Genomic DNA, 22,368 nt, shown 5'->3' with positions numbered 1-22,368 from the left:
TAAAAAGACCTAACTAACTACTAAGCAATTTAAAATGACCCATCTGGACAAATGAATGGTTCCACATGTGTGATCTCATCAAACCTGGGCTTTGGCTCAAAATCCTCTTCCTGCAGACGATGAACGAAGGCCTCCCTGGGTATGATTTTATACCTTGGCTCCAGTTCAAATTCCTGTGAGTCTATGGTTGACGGGATCTCTGGTAGATGGTTTTCTAGATCTGACGTCTGACACATTATCTGAAGGAATGTAGGCCTCCACAGGTGGGCGATCTTTTGTTGACATGAATGGATGAATCAAGGCTGCCATTGCCGTAGATTTGTTGGCTATAGTGTGAGAGGTTTCTTGGTTTTCTGGTAGGTTCACTGTAGCAACCCTAGATGAATGTCTCCGAGTGAACTTTGTGAAAAAACCGTTGATCCTCCCTTTTAGACCTTTGAGCATATATTTTGGCTGAACTGGGCAGACAATGGCTTTCTGGGATTTATTACTAGATGCATGCACCAAAGATGCATGCATGACCAAAAGATCCTTAACCATCATTTTGACTTCGTCAACCGTATCGTTGATCAGTTGATTGTCGTCAGAGTCAGAGTTGTCTTCCAAAATCCTGACCAGAAAGCAGGTGGTGGTGAGAGCGTGGTCTCCGGTTGCCAAATGCATCCACTCCATCCAGGTTAAGTTCAAGAAAAGTGGGTGAAGTATAAACCTCAGGATGTTAACTGTGACGATCTGAGTCATTCCTCTTGCCATAATCATTGTAGACTTTACTGATTTGAGGAAAAGCTTCAAGTTTTCTGCTCTAAAGTGACATGAACAGGAACTGATCCGGGCTCTGCGACAAAGGACTGCAAAGTGAGGGTTTGAGAAGAAAGCGCAAATAAAGACACTGACGTATATGACGTTCGTTCACACGTCATAGACATCAAACCCGCCGAATTCTATGTTCTCACGTTTCCTAGACTTATGTTAAAAGCTGAGTCCGAATTCAGGGTCTGCATCCGGGTTCTTCTAAGACTGCAAATATCGACGACCGGAAGAGAGAAGCTGTTAAATACAGTTCTAGCCTTTAGCTAGCAAAAACAACCAATGCGCTTCTTTAAAGTTAGTCAAAAAAACAGACATGTGGTAGCTTAATATTGCTTTTATTCAGTTTATTTCACTTTAAAAATGCTCACAGGATGCTGTACGGTTGGCTGCAGAAACAGATAAGGATAAAAACCAAACTTGTAATTTTATTGCGTAACCTTTAACGAGAAACGATGCGGCGGCAGCTGTCAATCATAATGACTGGCAGCCCTCGGTTTAACCGCGGATTTGCAGTGAACAGTTTTTATCAAGTAAAAAGACTAATGTTCATTTACGTTATAAGTAAGTATGACTAGAAACGTATTGCTTTATGGAAAAAGTATGCGTCTAACCATTGGTAGCCATAAAGATAATGCCGAACCGTCATGTAGCCTAGCAAGTATGGAAAAAAAACTGGTTAGCATCTCATCTTTTGTAAGTTTTTACTGCTTCTCCGGTTTAAGGGGAAACAGTGTTTATGACATAGTGATATAAATCATGTGGTGTGAATACAGACAAAGTCGGTAATTTGATCAACACATCAGGAGGGAGGAGGTACGGGTTGGTTTCTAAGCTGGCTATTTCCAAACTTGGTAAATACCGCCGTCTATGAGCCCCAGCCAGGTGTGTTACGTTCAAAGACAAATTAGCTCGACTCGAACAAGTAGAAGCCATTAATAAACTGGCAAAACAACTTTGGAAAACAATTTCAGTCCCTCACTTCCGACGTCCGTCATGGCGCCTCGATTGATTTAGTGACGTAGTTGCAAAAGTAGCTAGTTGATTTCACCAACCTTGAAAGGTAAAGTTTTTCCTGTGCCTACATCCCCCAGAATGCTGTGTGGTTCTGGATCAGAGCTAAGAAAAAATATTGTTCTATCCAATAATAATTAATCATGTGTCTATAGCAATATATATTGCTTTTGGTTTATTGTCCAGCTCTGCGTTTTAAAAATGAAAGAGTGACAACTGGGGCTGGCCTAAATTGTTTCTAGCTGACAGGCAGTTGTACGTGTGAGTGCTAGTGCAGAGCTGTGTGTAGGTATGTGTGAGAATGAATAATTTATACAAACAGCAGTGTTTCTCTTTCTCACTTCTTTCTGTTTCCAAAATTCCCCGTAGAGGATAATTCTACTACCTGCATGTTGGGCAGGAAGCCAACGCAGGGTAAAAGCTGTAGATTTGAACCAGGATCTCGACAGAACAGCGAGTGCTTGCTTTATCTTCTCAGAAAGTGTGATGGTAAAGCGTTGTGCTTGTAGTTTAGCTGCGAGTGATACGTAAAGCCGCGTTAATTATGTAGAGACTCAAATGCATGTCTTAAGTGATTCCTCTGTTGACATGCTGTAAGTGTTTTCTCTGTTATCTCATTTCTGCATAGCCAACAGATCAAACTGCCCTCCACTTTTGAATTGCAGGAAACTCCTCGACAGTCAGAATCGCCTTTTTGCTTTCTTATGACATCATGGTATTATCGCCAAGGGAAACAGGATAGGAAGTGGTGTGGGAAGTTGAAAAGGTATGGTCAAATGTGTCAGAATAAGGGGTGGTTCCCTTCGTGTGCCTGTCAAGGCCTCCTCTCATGAATGGGCTTTAAAAACCTGGATGATTTTCTCTTTGGGATTAACCAGCAGAAGTCTTTCTTGAACCTGCTGCAGGCTATCGATTTTTTATTTTTAGTTATTTACGTGCATCGTCGTGATTATGATGTAGGCTGGAGCTTTATTTACGGTACACAGACACGACAGATGCAGAGACGGAAGTTGGCTGCCATCAACACATCTAAAGCTTTTGTTTTCCCCACAACACTGCAAGTGATTCTAAGCAAATTTCCAGTCAGTTCCAGAATGTTCTCATTTAGTTATTTTTTCTAACCGGTTACATTCACCGCTTCACACACTACTACCCAGATCAGCTGGTTACATAGTGCTTACTGTCTTAGTCATTGACATGTTGCTTATCCCGGTCAAAGCACTTCAGACGTTCTCACATCCACAAATCACTTGACATTGCCCTCTTTTCAGTTCTCTTTTCTAAACGTCATTGTAGTCTGGCAATCCTAGGATGCAACTTCATTGTTGCAGTCATTGAAGAGATCAACGATAGCCCAACCTTGTCTAGACCATAGCGTCTGGGGTCCTCCAACCTTTTTCAACACACCTGAGTCATACAATCAGCAGGACTCTGGATAACGTAACTGCATACTGAGGAGGTGATTCAGCTATTTGTTTCAGATGTGCTGAACCAGGGACACATCTGAAAGTTGCTAGACACCAGCCCTCAAGGTCTAGAGTGGAAGACCCCTAATCGAAAGCTTTAAACATCTCAACACAAGTTTACCTCTACAGCCTCTCTAGGTGGTAAGCAGATTGTCAGGGAGAGTTTAAACATCCTCAGTGGTAATGGATTTGGTTTCATGTGAATCGACTCCACCACCAGTTTTGGTGTGTGGCCCTCTCTCGGCGGGTCCGTGGTGGAACCATGTTCTTTCCATTTGATGAAAATAGATTTGACATGCTCTGGGGGATCATCAGAGATTTTGATATTTTTGTTTTATAACCTAACCTTGATTTTTGTATTTTTTTACTTTTGAACAACTTTGTCCTTAACTTGTTTGGAGAGCTCTTGGATATTCATGGTGTTTGGTTAGAGGTGGCATTGCAACCTCTGGGGACGCCTTTCAGAAACGGTGCGACACAGTTGGATTTAATTTTACTAAGCATATTTTTTTCTTATTTAATTTAATCAACTTAGAATACTTTGTGCTGATGCATCATATACAATTTAGATTTAGAAACATTTAAATCCAACTTGCAATGTAGCAAAACACACAAAAAATGCCAAGAGGGGTGAATACTTTCACAAGGCACCATACAAGATCGTAGATGACGCTGAAGAAATGCCTGTTTTCTTCATAATCATCAGCTCTATTTCCCTAGATGACATTTTTCTGTGCTCCACTTTGGGGCAGGCTTATTTTTACATCTTTCTCCGTCGGGAATCGGCAGATGAATTGCACACTAGAACCCTGCCATGCCAGACTGCCCGCTGGAAGGAGCAACTGCACAGACGTCGCTTCTGTCCCTTCCTAATCAGAGCTCCAAGCCCCCAGTCACGCCACCACTGTGGCCTCGGCAGGCGTCCCAGATGATGGCCTCTTAAGACCCCTGAGGTCCTCCGTATGTGCTGCTTTGCAGTCTGACTGAAACCATGGATACCCGTTCACACAGCTCAACCTCAGCGAGGGCTGCAATCTCAAAGTGCGGGAGGTTCAGCTGGAGAGGTGCCACTGATGGTGCACCAGTCACAGGAACACACGGGTGAAGTCAGAGCCTGACAAATCCAGGGTATTATCAGGCCCTCTGTCAGGCCTGCAGCTGTCACTTACCAAGCTAGTGGGAGAGCATGAGAGGACAGAGGGGGATTCATAAACCATCTCTTTAACCACAAGGGACGGTGGAGGCATTTAAGGATAAAACGAATGGAAATAAAATGAGGAATATCTGTATTTCTGAAGAAATTAGCTGGAAAATAGCAACAATACTAAGGCTTGCTAAAATGTAGTCAACAGCTTGAGGGGTATCACTAGCATGTTGACTAACAATGACTTGCTTCATTCAACATTAGTGTTTAATCTAAAATGAGCTAAAATGCTGAAGTTAGCTTAAATGCTGTCAGTAGAATATGAACTTACATTGACCTATTCATTCAGTAAGCTAAACATGGCTAAAATGCTTATTTTAGCTCTAACGCTAATATCAGCATGAGCCCCATCAATAGCATGTAGAGGACTAGTATCTTGACACTACCTGTAGGATGGGTGTTGTCACTAGCATGTTAACTAACACTGACGTGCTCCATTAAGTTGGCAGGCATTAGTATACAAGTTAAAATTTGCTAAAATACTAAGGTTAGCATAAATGCTGTTAGAATGTGGTATCACAAGCATTTACATTGACTTGCTACTGTCACTATGCTAAACATAGCTAATATATTTAAAACATTCTAACGTTAGCATGAGGCCTATCATTAGCATGTTGACACAGCCACTAGGATGTTGGATATCACCAGCATGTTGACCAACATTGATATGCTACATTTGGTATGTAAAGCTTAGTTTCTATATAAAATTTTGCTAAAGTGCTAATGTTAGCAAACCTCAAAGGATCGTTGAGTCATTTAAGGATGTTGAATTAAAATGAGGAAAGTACCGTAATAGAGGAACAAGGCATGAAAAGATTTTTTTTTTTTGAAGATGAGAATGAAAGTAAGGAACGAGAAAGGAAATGCCAGAAGGGGGTATATATGCTTGAAACGCTTTCATTTGATTGCTTCCCAAAATCACGGTGATTGGCTGAAAATGGTTTTCTCCCCCAAAAAAAAAAAAAAACTAAAGAAAAACTAAAAAATGTTTTATCTCAGTCCTTCTTCCCTACATTATATGACCAGGGGTAAAATAGATCTAATCTCCTTCTATCATCGCAGTTGGCCCCAAAGGCTGTCCATTTCCCCCCCCTCCCCCAAAAAAAGCCTCATCTTTCCGTCTTTGAAATAAATGAAAGTCCACAGGGTGATGGAATAAAGATGAGCCAAGGCTTTGACTTGATGCAAGATTGCCACAGGGCCCAGACTTAAGAAGCCTGCACCCTCATCTGCTGCGGAGAGATACTGGGACCACGGCAAGGAACCAGATAATCTGATAGAATTTCAATCAACATCAATCAGATAAGAAAACAGCAGAATGTCGGACTTTAAAGTCGCTCCAGCAGCTTCAGCTTTTTGTTTAGTTTATTTGAAAATGAACACCCAGCGACAACTCGCCGAACTCCTGTCAATCTCCGGAGGAAACTTTAGCCTCGGTAATTCCGACGCACCGGCTCCAGCTGGCTTGGAGCGCCCTCTGACCTCCAGGTATTCTCATATGATATGTGTTATGCTCAGAGTGACGGGATTACTCCTTTATTAGCTGGTGGCAGCGTTTACGGGACATGCAGAGACTCGGAGCGCCTTTGATCCGCCAACAGAAGCAAACAGGCGGACTGCGGCATAGTTTGCATCTCTCGGCTTAAGCCTTCTGGTGTGGGAGACATCTGCAAAAATCCTCTTGGATCAAAGGATGACTATTACACTGACAGGCCTCTGCACACCCCCAGCTGCAGCTTTAGAGCGCTCATGACCCCTGTCAGCAGGCCACCAGGTTTAAAAAAAACACAGGTGGGAGCGGGGGTCACGCATTCGGACACATGCAAACACACACCCGCCATTGTTCCGTCCGCTGTGAAAACCGGAGCACTTATCGCTTGTTACTGCCGAAGCCCGCAGCTTTTTGGACTATTTCTACTTCAGCTGTTGCATTCAAAGTGGCAGGTGTAGAGAATCACTGGAAATGTTGTTTTTATTCATATGCCGCAGAAGTTTTATTTGTTCTGACCCTGCCCGCCTGTAAATTTACAAGTTCGCCTCTTTCAATAAGCTCTCAGACACGCTCTAAAGGCAGCAATGGTGTGGATGTTCTGTGTACTTGTAGCAGACTGGAAATGCATTGCCCTTTCCCCGCCTGCGTCTTCGGCGCTTTTTAAGTGAACCGATACTCTTGAACTGTTTCACATTTTTTTGTGTTACGGCCACAAAGTTTGGCGTACGGTTGTGTTATTGAAATTTTATGTGGTAGAGCAATTCAGTATTGCATGACTGAAATGGAAGAAATATGACACGTTTATTGAACGATTCTGTAGAATGGAGCACCTGTTTGTATCAAGACCTACCAGGTCTCTATTTTTAGAACAACCTTTCAATGCAGTAGCAGATTCAACTCTTTAGAGGCTTATCTCTGTGCTTAGTTTCAGGTTATTTTCAGCTATTTATAGCATTAATCTTTCAATAACATAATTATCAAGTGAAATTTTCAAATTTCCTGTCAACTTTAAACATTTTTTTAAATCAAAAACAAGGCAGGCCGCTGAACGTATGACTGCCCGAGTGCCTGGCCATCGGGCTTAGCATGTTTTCTGGGGGAAACCCTGGACAAGCATCTAAATTGTCACACTTATGATCATGACAGCCATTCTGTATGCAACCTCTGTGCACATATTACCAGAGACCTTTTTCCTCTTACACGGGTAAGAGCAAACTAATGAGGATTGCTCATTTATGTTCACTAATACCCACCTAATGCTGCAGTAACACATTCTGCCAGTCTGAGGTTGTCTCCTGATCTGAGTTGCCGGTTTCCTGCGCCAGTCTCCGCTTGTCTCACTTCTACTTTAGGCTCATTACAGACGCTGATGCATTCGGAGGTAAATTTAGCAGTGAGACCTTGATGCATCAGTAACAGTCATGACCGACTAATTAACCGCTGAATTGCTCGGGCTCGAGGAGTTACAATGAAGTCAACTAAAACCATCTTTTGAGTCTACAGAGCTGTGCCAGACGCTTGCTGTTTGTCAAAGCAGGCCGACTTCGTCCCTAATTGGTGTCCTTGCTTAATTCTGAGATGTAGCTTACTCCATATTGCCTTCATGAAGTGTGGAAGTCTTTCCAGGAAACCGGTGTCTGGACACAGCTGTGTGGGGCGGAGGACCGAGAACAGGAGCCACTGTATAGCAGTTTGATAATCCCCAGACTTCCTTTGTACTGTCATGGTAGTTTTACCCTTCATTAAATCTCACCCGGGGTCTAGGCCTGTACTCAACGCAGTTTCCATTTGCAGCACAAGTTACTGAAACAGAAGGGTTATAATTCTTTAATTTGCTCCAGGACTTGCTTTCACTCATCTGTTCACATTCTTCAACCTACCACATCATCCATCACACACTGGACTAGACCCCTGTTTATTTATAGAGACAGGTTGGTTGTGAGAATGGAAGAAGAACGTCAGTAGAGCTGTTTACGGCATAAAGTACCTGGCTCTCATAGCCGATACACGTTTGAGATGCTGGTTGTAACAAAAACCTTCCCTTAAGGGTCAAACAGAAAAATCTATGAAACTGTTTGTTTGCAGTGAGTCTGGCCTTCTCTTTGACCAACAGCAGGGATTAAGCTAATTGCATGCAGTGGACTTCACAGATCTGTGTTTGGAGTTTTCCCACCTCCTCCTGTCTTGTTAAGCCTCTTATTTAACAAGCCTGGATGGTTGCAGAACGTCCGCTGTCTAAGCAGAAATAAAAGAGAGATTTAATAGGTACCTTGCAAACATATTCATACCCACTTTTCAGATGTCTATTCGCATAAAGCTGGTATTTTTGCTAGCTTTAGCAAAAAGCTAGCAAAAGACCATCACACTACCTTGTGATGGTCTGTTACGTGAAATTGTAATTGTGACGTAAAAAATTATAAGGGTTATGAAGACTTTCAAAGCTGGAAAAAAAAATGGTGTTAAACTAGACTTTCAATCATTGGCGAGAAGCTAATGCTAAAGGACAAACTTCAATTCAAATTATATCAAAGTAAGACCGACCAGCATAGAAAGGGAAAGAAAGAACATTTTCAGGAATGGCTTTCTGATTTTAATTAATCACATTTTTTATTATGGCCTTTGCTATTTAATCCACCTCAGATAAATAGAGAGGGAACATTGATTTAGCAATGAACAGCAACAAAAAGCCTCCACCATCAGCCCACACCATAAAAGCATAAGCTACCTCACACCCCAGCGAGCCACCTAATTGCCCTCGTCCGCATAAAAAGGACCTAATGCACTCCCCACTCGTATAAACTCATAGGAATCAAATGGAGTATAACTAATACAATTGATTGTGATCAGGCAGTATGAATAACACGATAACCGAGTTTCCCCCAAGTGCTGCTAAGAAGGAAGCGCCGAGATCCATGCATCATTTAGGAGCCGCTATTTATTGCGCTTTTAATGAAGCCTGATTGGCAGCGTGTCCTGGTGCCCATTATCATCAGAGGGATGTGCTCATTCTAATCTGCAATTATCAACATAATTGTGCTCGGAATCCTCGGAGTCTAAATAAGCAATCACTTCCCCGGTGCTCGCGGCGCCACCTGTGCGATCGGCTCTGGGTAGACGCGGCCATGACGCCGCCGCCAGTCCCGCCTATCGACGAACCGTTTTAAAGCTCGTCGTCATCGCCATTTTTTCTTCATTTCATTATTTATATATTTTTTTTATGTTCTACGCTTACTTTGTAGGGTTTTTTTTGTTTTGTTTTTTTTGCCTTCCCACGTGCTTTTGTTTAACCTTTCGCGTTCCCCCCTCCGCCGTGAACATCCCTCCTACTTTTATCTCTTCGTCCTTGCCTGACCCACACCGCTCATTCCAGTCCATCACCACCCTCCTGCCTCCCCTTCCTTCCCCCATCCAGCGCAAATTCCTAACCTTTGGTCACTTTCATCCTCGCGGTATGCATAAACTTGGGCTTATTATCAAGCCGGTTGTTTCATCATAATTATGTGTTTTGTCATGTGCTGCCTCTGTAGCTGATGATAAAAGGAGAGCCTGATTAAGCTGAGGGAGCGCTATTGATTCCTATTGACAGGCCCCTCAAAGGCCTTTAATGAAGGAGATGTAAATGAGGGTTTTCCACGCTGTTTAATGACTATGTGCTATAAAAGGCCGACATTCTTCAGCATTCTGAATAGAGACGTACATCATTCGGCTGTGTTGCATTCTCAGTTATGAGGGTGTTTCTTGTTTTTGGCAGTAATGGCTAGAAATAGAGGGAAGGTTGGAAGAAAGAAACAAAAAGGAAAAAAAAAAAAAAGAAGCACTTGAGAAATGTCAGTCCAGATATGCGAGCGCAAATCACGACTGTCAGATCAAGGGATCCCAGAAAGCGCTTTCCGAGGGGCGTCGGTGTGGTCAAGTGAATTATTTAAATGTGATGTTGTGGGGTTGGGGAGTGGAGGGGAGAACAAAAAGCACCTGGATCAACATGCTAGTTAAAGGTAACACCTGGAACGTTAGTGAGGTTCTCGGTGAAGAATGGCAGCCGCGGCGTCTTGGTTTTAACGTCTTCCTAACCTCTCTCGGCAGCAGTCAGATGGCTCCCAGCAACCATGACCGGATACAGAAGCTGAGGCACGAGTTCCAGCAGGCCAGGCACGTGGAGGAGCCAGAGGAACACCAGAGCTCCTACAGCTTCGACCAGTCCTGGGTGAGCGCCACACTCTGTCACAAAGATGCTGAATCAGCCACTGATTCATCTATTGTTATCCTGACATCACTTTTTTTTCACCTCTGCCAAATAAGCTCTGACTTGTCTGTTGTATTTTTTTTTTTTTACTTTTTTTTTTTCTTTCACACATTTATGCTCTAGTGAGGATTTTTAATGAAATAAATCCACAGACTCCCATTAAGATGTCATAAATTCTTGAATGGTAAAAATAAATCTCCTCATAAAAGCAGAAGGCACAGAACAGAAAGTTTGATTACTTATCCCAACAGTCGTCCGTCTGAAAATAACAAATATCTATGTCAAACCGTGGAATTCTACATAAAGAAGTGCACACTTGTGAGGACTTTTTTTTTTTTTTTACCAAATAAAAACCGAAGCTGACTGGAGTAGCAGGTTTTAAAGAAGCTGCTTTTAGTTCCAGAGATGTTTTCTTCATCAGGCCCAGGAGAAAGAAAAGAAAAGATGAACGAAGCTAAATATTAAGGAAAGGTGTTGAGACTGGGATGCATGGACTGTTACAAAGTGCTGACTCAGGCTGAATGCCACACTTTTCAAATTTTACTTTCGAAAGAAATTTGCAAAGTCATGCGTTGTTTTCCTTCCACTTGACTACCATGCCGTGACGCAACCTGGATAAGATACATAAAAGTCGGTGAAGACATATTACTGAAGAAAAGCAGTTTAGCTCTGCAGGGCTTACTGCTAAAAGGAAACTGACTGCACCGAGTCGCCGCGTTCCATTTAATTTTCATTAAACATGATTAGAGGGATTTTTACATTTTCTCAATTAAACTTTGAGAACACTTTCTTTAAGCTGATCTCCACTTCCACGATTGATCTGGGACAACAATGGGATTTCCTCTTCATAATTGGAAAAAGGTAATTAAGTTAATTGCGTTGTTAATTCATTCCGGCTTGAATCGCGTCCCACCCTGCTGTGCATCAGAAGTTGAGCTTTGACTGGAGTTCAGCTTAAATGGTGTGTTGCATCTCAACCGGCTGCCCGATATTTTTTGGCGATAATCTCACTTTGTGATGTTTTTGGTCTCTGCTCTGGTATTCACTGGCTGAAGTTTTATTAAATACTTTGAGAGACAGACAGAATTGTCGGAAACTGCATCTCCAGCATATTTTTCCTTATAAAATGTCCTTATATTTCAAAGAATCCATAACTCACTGCGCACGTCAACAATGTTCCCAGAGCTTTTTGGAAGAGAAACCAGCCTGTTGGGTCAGTCATCGTACCCAACAGCTGCTGCTCCTGCATCATATCGAATGTAGACCCTAAAAAAATCAGAAAGTTACAGATTAATAACTAGAAAATCTTAGGCAAGAAAGAATTTTGTAAAAAGTATCAGTTCCTTCATTTTAGATGAATAGTTAGTGGCTCCATCAATGATTTTGTTGAACTATTACTTCTCAACATTTTAATGTCTAATATTCCGCTGATTGCTAGTGGTTAGTATTGTTGTTTTTAACCTTTATTACTGAAATGTATAAAAGTGCTTTATAGATAAAATGGATTATTATTATTATTGCTAATATTTATCCATTGAGTAAAATTTTCCATATTTATAGATTGTGTCTTTATTAGTCATTTTAACTGAAGTTTAAACCAGAAGTTTGCATACACTACATAAAAGAAACATATTTTCTCACACTGTCTGACGTGAAATCAGAATAAACTTTTCCCGTTTGACATCAATTACCAACATGTTTTTGTTTTCTAACTTCCAGAATAATGAAGATCATTTTAAATCATTTTTATTGCTTTCTTCAAAGTCAAAAGTTTAAATAACACTTTTTAAACAATTTGAGACGTTTGATGTTTGATGTCCTGTCTTTGGAAGCTTCTCTTAGGCTTAACAGGTGTGGTTTTGTTTTCCACGTCCTTATTACAAAACCCCCCCCCCAAAAAAACTAGTTGAGAAACCGTTGAACCTAGTGGAGCCGTCATCTAAACGACGGGTCAGAATGTCAGACCTTGAAAGTCAAATTAACCGGCACACCATTTTCTGGTGAACTATCCGTGTCATTTTGTCAGTTTAATTGCTTTGGTATGACCTTCGTGTCCTGCTGTGTTTTTTCCTTTTTTGCGGTTGTCCAAATCACTTTAGGTAAGACTGCAGCAATCTGCAGACTTCCCAGAAAGTTCCTGTGTGGATAAAGGTGGCCTTTGTTTGCTCTGGGTTTGCGTCAGTGTTTGTCCAGCTGATGGGCAAAGAATCACTGAGCAGACATCTATCTCTGTTTTCCTAATTTCTCTCTCTCTCTCCTTCCGTTCACTGCGAGATGTTAAGTGTTTGTTCAGCACTAAGCAGTCTAAGTCATTCTCTTTCAGCATCTGAGCTCCTAATTGCTTGTGACTGTTGACATTGCTGGGCATACCAGTGCGGTTCCTCTAGCAACAAGCTACTGGGCCGTCCCAGGAGGATCCATATTATTAGTCATCGTCTTATTCCATTTGTGTAAACAAGTAATCACAAAGGAAGCACCTGTAATCAGATCAACTGGTGTAATAATGCATAAAATCTAGAGAGGTTCAGCAGGGTTCCCTCATCAAAATTAGCTAAGCCCCTTGGTAGTGGAGCTACGGCAGTCCAACAGTGTTTTCGTGTTTAAAAAAATGTAAAAGAACTGACTGGACTTTTTGGAAATAACACAACAACAAAGAAAATACAGCAGTGGACTACATAAAACTACTGTTTCTGTAGTTTGTGTATGGATAATCAAATGCCAGAATAATGAGAGGGATAATGGCATCTTTTAATCTTTAGCCATCTTTAGCTTTTCTGCTAAAGATCACTGATGTCTTATTATCCGAAAATAGCAGGTAGAGTGAGTCGACTGTCGACCCAAACTTTATCGTTAAACTGGTTGTGATTAGGACAGGAGCAGAATGGCAGGTTCATGTAGTTTCAGTGATTTTCAAAAGATGAGCAGTCATCCGGTTGGGTCTGCCCTCGCAGTGTTACCGATTGGGTAACACTGCGTTGATTTCTAGTGGCTGATCACTTATAAGATGATGATAAAATATACATAAATGCCACTGCATGGTATTGACACCAACACGTTTTTTTTACTCAATCGGACGTTATATACTCCACCATGTGTCACGATTCTCAACACAATTGCACTGGAAAAACAAACAGTGCATTTCACTACTTACGGTTTAGGATATTAATATACACCTCATTATTGATGCCAGCAGCTTGCCGTAAGGAATTGATATTTGACGTGTACGTTGATGCAGTATTCTCCAAAATAAAAAATACAGGCTAAGCTGCTCTTCAAGCAGATCATTTTGAGTGACAGGTGCTAGTCTGTGCCACTTTAAGCTTTTTCCTATCACTGTTATTGGTGTGTTAAAAAATAATTTAAAATAAATGAAAAAAAAAAGCCAAGTAGAGGAGGCAAGTGAAACCTGGTGGCCCGCCAGGCTGATAATATAATGGAAGAAAACCTGGAACTTACTTCGACTATCCACCAGCAGGAGCAGTCATTTACGGAGGTAATCTATGAAAACTGTGGGGGGGGAAAATTAAAACAGGAGCAGCCAAAGTCATCCTTCTACTATTTTCAAAAATATTTTAGGACCCTCACACAAAAATGTAACCTTGCGGTTGTGTTCTGTTCAGAGCAATTAGCAATCCACTTTGAGCTGAAACTGATACGGTCGTGTCGTACAGTGGACCCGGCTCCGCGTCATTCTCCAACGTTGTCCGCGTCGATGAAAGGGAAACCGTAATGACCTCCACTTTTGTAAATCCAAACGTTTACTGAATGCAACTTTAAAAAAAAAACATGAGATGCTCCAATAGGGCGGTCAGATGCCTTCCACATCAAAGACTCGACGAGCTGCTCTTTGATGAACGCCATCCCTCACTACCCAAGGTTACATCATAATGGCTTCCACACAGATCTGAGCAGAAGCAGCTGCTGCCTCCTTTCACTGTTTATATTCTGTGTTTCTTGTAAAAGCAAACTGCACCAACTTGGATTACAGAAGGGACGTGTTAGCTGGCACCACTGGTAAAAATGTGCAAAAAGCTGACTTTTTTTTTGTTTCAATTTCAGTAGCGTAACTTAAAATAGATTTTCACTGGTGGCACCTTTATTGACACCCTTGCCAATTCCCTTACAATAAATGTAACTAGAGTTTTTTGAATTTCTGTCTAAGATAATTAGAGCTTCTATGAATGTCTGTTTCATAATACACAACATTGTTTCACCTTGGGTATAAATATGGCGTGACCAGTTTCTCATAAGAACAGGGCAATATGCTGGATGAGGACTCCTGGCCTTCTTGTCACTTTGTCAATTGAGCAGAATGGTAAAAGAGGTTTAGAAAAATCCCAAATTGTTATAAAAACGGGCCATTTCAGGTCAATAAGACTACATGACAAAATGTTTTTGCAGATGATACTGAGCTGCTATACTCCCAATAGACTAAAGTAAAGCAAGAACATGGCAAAAAGCACCTTAACCCATTGTTAAGTACATCATTATGGAGCAGTGTTTTGAGCATGTGACATCACGTTACGTGTCTATAGAAACATTAGAGCAGAGCCTAGGTCAGAAGCTAGAAATATGCTTGATTTAAAGAGATTGTGCAGTGTCTGTTTGTTCCCCCATTGGAGAACATCAGGTGCTAATGTATTGACAAAATAATGTCGTTCAAAGTCATAATCTCCTGGCATTTGCAAAGCTTCAACTATTTTGTCTGGAAAGCTGAAATCCTGATGAGGTGTGACTACCAGGGGAAGGAAATTCATTAATCCATCTGAAGCATTGGGGGGGCATGCTGACCGTTCATTTGACCCCGGCCTCTCTCCCTGGGGGAGTGGGCCGCTGGGCTCAGGTGTGGCTGCTGTGAACAGCTGTAATGGCTGTGCTCAGGTCAGCACTCGAACCTTTGCTCCAACCTTAATGGAATAACGTCCAAGACACAAGAAGCCCTGTCGATCATGATTTCCCTGCCTCCCGCCCTCGCTCTCCGCTGCTCTCTGAGAGAGGATTTCCAGATGTTTATTATGAAGCTGCGCATATTTTTAATAGAGCTGCCTTTTTGTTTTTTGTTTTTTATTCTTTGCAGAGTGTTTCCTCTCTGCTATTAAAATCGATATGCGTTGTTTGGCGTGCGCGTCGATGATGAGGATGACCACACAGTGGAGTGTGAGCGCCATGCTGGTGCCTCGGATCAAACAGACCAGCAGCAGCTTGTAAATTTCCTATTTATGGGAATTCTTTTGGATTTTATGACATTATTTATCTCATGCTACCAGGGTACATGTGTCCACAAGTATTTATTGTGTTTATGTAAACTTTAGTTGCCCTCGTTATAGAACTTTGTGTTGATGGGGGGGCCTGGATTGCGTACAGCTGCCTCCCTGCTCTGTGATCACATGCAGAATAAGCTACTTTTAGCCACAGTCACTTGACTTTCTTGAGGCTAGATGTTGGAGCCTGCGCCGAGGCTCAATGTGGCTCTCTGGTTCTGAGGATACACACAATACAAGGAGTGTGTTGTGGGTGGCTGTGTGGAAAATCCACGGAGGATTCAGTTTAGAATCGGACGTGTGGTTTCCTTTTCTGTGTTTAAAGGCGACCTATTTCGCGTCCTTGAAGAGGTTAGGACAGGGTTCCATAAAACATGTTCATTAGGTCTTTTTTTCCACAAAATCATTTTTAGATAATTAGGTTTCAGTTTGCTCAGTTCTGCCTTGTCACTTTAAATCCAAATAATCTGTTGCTGGCCTCACCCTCCAAAGTCAACGTTTACACTCCCATGTGAAAACGGCAGCAAATAAGATGCACTACTATACAACCGTACATTTTTGAAAAGCATAAGTGGAGCCTCCTGTACAACCAACAAGAATGCAGGAAGTGCTTTCTGAACGCTAAGCCAACAACAAACTTTTTCAGCAGCCGTCTGACCTAACGTGCTGAAGTTAAACTTGGGTTGCTTGGTAAAATTGTGACTTAACAATAGGGTAGTCTTTGAAACAACTCATTTCCCCGTTAATTGATTTAACCGTTAATTGATTAGTTGATTTATTGTTTATCGCGGCAGGCCTAGGTTTGACCGATGCAGATAGTGTCTCGCAAAAGTTTTCTTGCACTTGAACTCTTTGAATTTTGTGACATTTCAACCACAATCTGCTTTGTGTTGTGATAAACCAACACAAAGCAGAGGACATGCATAACATTTTGTATGTTAGTTATAAAGTTTAGTGCTGGTCTAACCACAGCACCCTCTCCCATATGTTTGGTGGGTACTCTGTAAAACTTGTGTCAAACTACGAAGTTGACCACAACTCATAGGACGTTTCCTTATCTGATAGTCCAGTAGACTTGGTTTTATTACGGATCAAAACTACAACATTGGTTACATCTTCTCCAATAAATTTTCTACTGGTACTTTGAGCCATTACGGAAGATCCAAAGAGCAACTTGTGACTCCAAACCCCCAGCTTAGACGGACGCCATGTCGTGGTACATTTGCAGATCTGCCCCGCTGTTTCCATGTTTGATTGATGGATTAAACTGTGCTCTGTGGGATGTTTAAATCTCGGTTTATTGTTTCCCAACATGCTTTCACCACAACTTCATTATGACGGATGAGTACTTTTGCGAGGCACTGCAGTCGGGAATAACTGTGAGCAACTGAAGCTAAAATATGTGCAGCACCTGAAAGATAATCATAGTGATTTAGCTTGTTCGTTAGTGTGCAAATGATTTTTTTTTTTTTTTTTACAATCATGTCAGTATTGTCATGTGAGTGTGCTGCTGCCAAATCACGGATTAAACCATCACCTTCACTCCTCAGCATGGTGTGCGCGAGAATGTAGGCAGAACTATGTCTCAGCGGTTTTACAGATAAGACGGAGGCCAGCGTTGCAATTTGAATTATAAAAATACCATTCAGCTCTATTGATTCTATAAATATGCCCGCAGTCATAAAAAATAGCCCCAATATTTTGTTGTTCTTTTCAAGTCTGAACGTGATAGGGGGACAGCGAGACGAGTTTCCCATTCTCTCTGGTTTCTTGGGCAAGGAGGCCGGGAAACAGCAGACCACACTGCTTGCACTCAGATGGATTCGCCGCCCGAAGCTACACACCCCGCCAACCACAAATGGACTGGGCTTCCTTATAATAAATTGGCGGAATTGGGTTGGCGTGCTGACTTTAAGAGGGGATCATGATCCAAGTGGGCTTTTGTCAGGATGTGGCGGTTTACTACCATTCTCTCACTTTCTTCTCGTTCTGTATGCCCATTAGCAGCGTCAATGTTTTCCATATGTCTGTTTGTGTACAGCCCGGCTGCTTCCTTAAAGCGGTTACATCTGTGGGCGGCCTCCAAACATAGCAAGATACGGGCGGCAAAGATAGCAAATCCTTAATGGTAGCACTGATCCAAAACAGGAAGTGACTTTCACATTGAAAAAGGTTTTTCGTCAATCGAAAGTGGATCCACACCTCAGCTATTCCGCCTTTTAAAGTTTAACTCCCATCCAGGTGCTTCCACTTGTCTGGGACTTTTGATGGCTCCAAATAATTTCCATAATTACGTCCCTCTGGCTTTTATATTTAAACAGGTGGGGGAGGTTTTTATCATTATTATTTTTTGCTTCTCTCTCTGCAAACACGCTCTATAACAGCAGCAAAGGAAACAAGTAGAGATAAAAGCGTGGCGTATTGACATCATTTTTCACGTTATTGGATAAAAACAAACACGGACATCTCTTTGATTCAATTTCAACAAATGTCATATTTCATATGGCATTATATTCCAGGCCTAACATGGAATAATCTGATTCTCCTTCCCTGGATAATGCCATTACACTGACTGATTTTTTTCTCCTGGCTATTTCTCATGCATTCCTCTCAGCTTGGCGTCATCCACCTCAAACCCGTCAGAATGAATCCGAGGCATCAAGGCACCTCCAGGTCCCATCAAGAGGAGTGCGTGACTAATTATTTTCTCACCATTTGGCTTCAGTAAAATAATTCCTCTAGTGTTTTCTTCCCCTCTCTCACGTTTCATCTGATATTTGTTTATGTGCTCTGCACTCTTTTGGAACCGGAGGGAAAGTGTTGTTATAAACTCAAACATACGAGTCCAATTCCATCCACCCACGTGGAATACTATTATGTTTTTAAGGACTTGGCGAGCTTGAGAAAGGAGTTGCTATTGACGTGGAGTGAAAAGTAATTGTGGCTGTTATTGCAGCTGTCCAAGTGAAAAGGAAAGCAGCCATTTCAAGAACACAAGATGTTTCCAGGAAGACTTTTTTTTTTTTATTCAGGACTTCTATTTGCCAGTGGATTTTTATCCCATCAATCCATTCGATAATGCGTCGTCATCAGTCTACTAGCAACGGCACAGAACATTTAGGACTTTGAAAAGTGTGAGTACCCCTACAAGTTCACATTTTATCACCTTACATTAAAGTTTTTCCTACTTTAATGTAGGAAAAATTGGTGCAATGACAGACATTTTAAAACAGGAAAAATGTCCTTCATATTTCTTGCATCCCCTATTTGGCAAAACCTTAATTGGCAAAGAAGTTCAAGTGGATTTCTTTGACCGATGACTTTCTTCTTGTTGCCACTTTTCTATAAGGACCAGATTTGTGCTTTTCATTACCAAAGGCCCAGGCATCGGTTCTCATTATCACAGTTGCGTGACGACAATCACGTCCTTTTGTTCTCAGCCTCTTTTTGTCCGCCGCTTCTTGTTAAGCCCCTTCAGGCGACATTTTCGCCCTACTCTACATTTGAAACTGTTGTGTGATTGGTCAGGATTTCCTGGGCGTGTTTCTTTATGCAGAAAACAGACCCAACTATTCAACTTCTAGAAATCGGTTTTACAGCCAGAGAGCAAAATGGATAGTTTTACGGAGTGATTACCCGAAGCCGTGATGAAGTACGTACACTGTTGGACCAAAACACTGAACTCCCCCTGCTTGGTTCTTTTCCACGAATGTCCCACTAAAGCATTTTGTTCCTTTTTCTTGGCTTCCAAAAACATGAAAACTTAGAACTCTAAGCAGTTATCAGCGAGTTCAAGCCCTACCGGCCTAGTTTACCCTTCACCTCAACCCTCTCTGCACACTCTGATCCCAACACTGGGTAGCTTAGCATTTGGACCGAGTTGGAAGTTTTCAGGACAGTGCTTGCTTCTTAAAGGCATTTAGATTAATGAGCGATAGTCACCAAGCAACTGGTGCAATTGCAAATGTGTTTTGTTTTTATTTTTACATTAGAAGAATATAGATGAAAAAACTGTGCACTTTTGTGATGGAAACGCAGCAACAGTGTTTACAATGCTGTTGTGAACCACACATATGACTTACACTGCAGTGGGAGGCTTTTCACTTGAGCTCGGCTCAGTGTGTTTTGTGAAGAGTGCGAGCAAAAACACACACAAAAAAAAAAAGCGACAGTTGGACTTCAGCTCAGTCAATATTCTCTCATCTGAGCTGTGAATTTCTGCAGCTCCTCTATAGTTACCGTTATAGTTTCAGCCACTTCACTGGTTAATAAAGACCATATTACCTAGATCTGCAAGGGTCTCCCTTGGTTGTTTGATGTCTGATTTTTTTCTTGGAAAAAAAAAAGACTCTGAGACCTTTACGGATCATCTGGATTTATCATGAGATCACCTGAAAGGTGAAAAACAAAAAAAAAAGCGAAACGGCAAGTGAGCTGTGAAACACAAAATCCAGTAAAAAGAGAAGAGAGCAACTGATGTTTCCTAAATCAGAAATGTACGATAGAGAAGCACCTGGCATTGCCACGTTACCGTCCGAACCTCATGAAAACTGACGCCCGGTAAAGCCATGTCCGCAACACTTTCTCTGCTTGTTTCTCTTAATTGGCTTGTCTTGTTCTTTCATCAGCCAGCTCGTTAGCGGTGCGCTGGTGGTGAGGGAGACGATATCTCCATGTCAACCCTTCAAGATAATCAGACAACAAAGACAACACTGTGGGAATATGGAGACTAAGGCCAACAGGTTTATAGGGTGGAAAGCATGAGGATGTCACTGTCAATCTTTTTCTAATTAGAGATTTTGAGCCTAGGAAAACATGCTTCTTCTTTCATCATCTCTTTAAAAACACGCTCTCGGCCAATGAATTCTTAAAAAAAAAAAGTTTATTTTCAAGATTCTCTAAAGTCCAAGGATAACATCTGACTCCTCTGTGTTTTTGTCCTACGAATCAAATGTGAAGTAGTTTGATTAAAGCTGGACATAAATCCCCACACTTGCCTCACTCGCCCGGATCCGTGCCCAGGTACAGCTAATTCCTCATCACACGCACTCACTCCCTCTCCTGTCAGGGACTTTGAAGTGCTTTAAATGATTTTCTGTGGGGTTCGTTTCTCTCTGAGCAACATTTCTCATCGTGACTTTCCGTAACCACAGTAACTCTTGGCTATTTTTACTCTTGAAGCTGGTCCACGCTTGATTTTGACGGCGTTGGGGGAAACGCTTTCAACTAGTTTCCTTGCTCCTCGGGAGTTTATGTTCCCCGTGGCAACCGAGCGCATTACAGAAGCCATGGGGAGCACTTGAGGTTAAACTGTGCAAACTTAAAACCTTTCAAGGCTGGCTAACTTTTAAACACTTACTCCACAGTCCATGCAACCCTCCACCAACTAATGGCCCACAATGCAACACTTTGTACATTGTAGTATTAGATCTAATATTTGGCTTTAGTCAGAAAACATCAGGTTAAAGTAATATGTCCAGCATTTTTATATTCATATTTATCTATGCTCACAATAAAAGTCATCTTTGAGAACCTCAACAAAAAGTTCCCAAAGTCTGCAAAGCAACTACTGATTGGCATCAGCATGCAAAAAAGGGATTCTCACATATATGGTACAACTCAGCAAAAATAAAAAAAAAATTTTATACAGACAAAAACATGCCTTTTTTTTTACTTTTAGGTGTGAAATTACACCGTCTATGTAGATTTTTTTCGGGGATTATTTTCAGATTTATTTCTGACGTACCATTACTAAAACATAATTTCAATAAAGAAACATGACAAACAAAACTTTTCCACAAGTATTTCAACAAGTAAGTATAAACAAAAATAAGCATTAGTAATAAAACGTCTAATTTCAATTCAAACGTTGATTTCGTCCCCAGGCATTAATAGTTTTTGTTAAATCAATTTTGATTGCCATTTTTGCCAAGTCATTAAATTGGAAAAAAAAAAACTAAGCAATGCAGCCACACTGACACAAGTCTAAATAATCATTAAGTTAATGTAGCTGTAAAATTTATATTGGTAATGATCAACAATATCTCAGTAGTAAACGTGTCATAACTACATGAAAATTTAACAACCCAAACAATAAAATGCTGTAATCTGCTTTTCATTGCCAGTATTATTACCTTTCCAATATTTTCTAAATGACTTGCAGCTGTAAACGGACCTAGTACTTTATTAATGGGTCATTTTTGGGATGCATGTCAAAAACACGGAGAAATCAGAGCAGAGATGATTCAGGAGGCACAAAGTCAAACTACTTCAATGGTCATTTCAGTTCCTAAACCTGTTAAAACACATGAGCTGAGCTGAAGAAAGGGAAGAACTAGAGCTCTTGGCTTCTTTCCTCCACACTGAATATCTGTACTCAAAGAAAAGGTTTGAATTTCAATGTTTTCAGAAGGACGTTATGCTGTGCTAGTAACATCTTAACCAATAAATAAGTAAAGACCTTTTTTGTTGTTGTTTTTAGCGCCACAGCCATCACAGTAACGGCTCCCCGCTGGCAGGTGAACGCCCAGGAGGCCTCATGCTGTTAGACCACATTCTGCCCTGAGGGGAATGTGTCCCACAGAGGAAACATGAGTGTGAAATTAGTATCATTAGCTGTGTAAAATTGTTTATGTTTGTCTTTACAGGGTTTGTTTTTTGTTTTTTTTTCGACGCGTGTGTCTCATAGTGACGGGTTTCCTGACTCCTGTTTTGGGTGTTCCAGGTGAGCAACGGGACCGAGACGCAGAGCGGACGCCATTCTGCCACAGCCGAGACTCACAAGCAGCAGCAGCAGCAAGAAGACGGAGACGGCTTCCAACAGGCACCGAGGCAGTACAACTCTCTGCCACGGTGAGACATCAGCCTTCTTCCCTCCCCCT

General features: G+C 41.5%; 1 protein-coding gene across 1 annotated transcript in view; it reads left to right on the top strand.

Annotated features, from left to right (window-relative positions):
* The window catches only part of LOC103482325 (partitioning defective 3 homolog), a 384,595-nt gene that overhangs the window by 354,131 nt on the left and 8,096 nt on the right, over nucleotides 1-22,368 (top strand). Inside the window, exons 22-23 of the mRNA XM_008438421.2 lie at nucleotides 10,067-10,187; nucleotides 22,212-22,339. Of these exons, the coding sequence (XP_008436643.1) occupies nucleotides 10,067-10,187; nucleotides 22,212-22,339 (249 nt within the window). The remainder of the gene's footprint in view (nucleotides 1-10,066; nucleotides 10,188-22,211; nucleotides 22,340-22,368) is intronic.

This window comes from Poecilia reticulata, linkage group LG20 (genome assembly GCF_000633615.1).
Source record: "Poecilia reticulata strain Guanapo linkage group LG20, Guppy_female_1.0+MT, whole genome shotgun sequence".
Taxonomy (NCBI): domain Eukaryota; kingdom Metazoa; phylum Chordata; class Actinopteri; order Cyprinodontiformes; family Poeciliidae; genus Poecilia; species Poecilia reticulata.
Note: the sequence above shows the minus strand (reverse complement) of the source record. Positions and strands in the feature narration are given on the sequence as shown.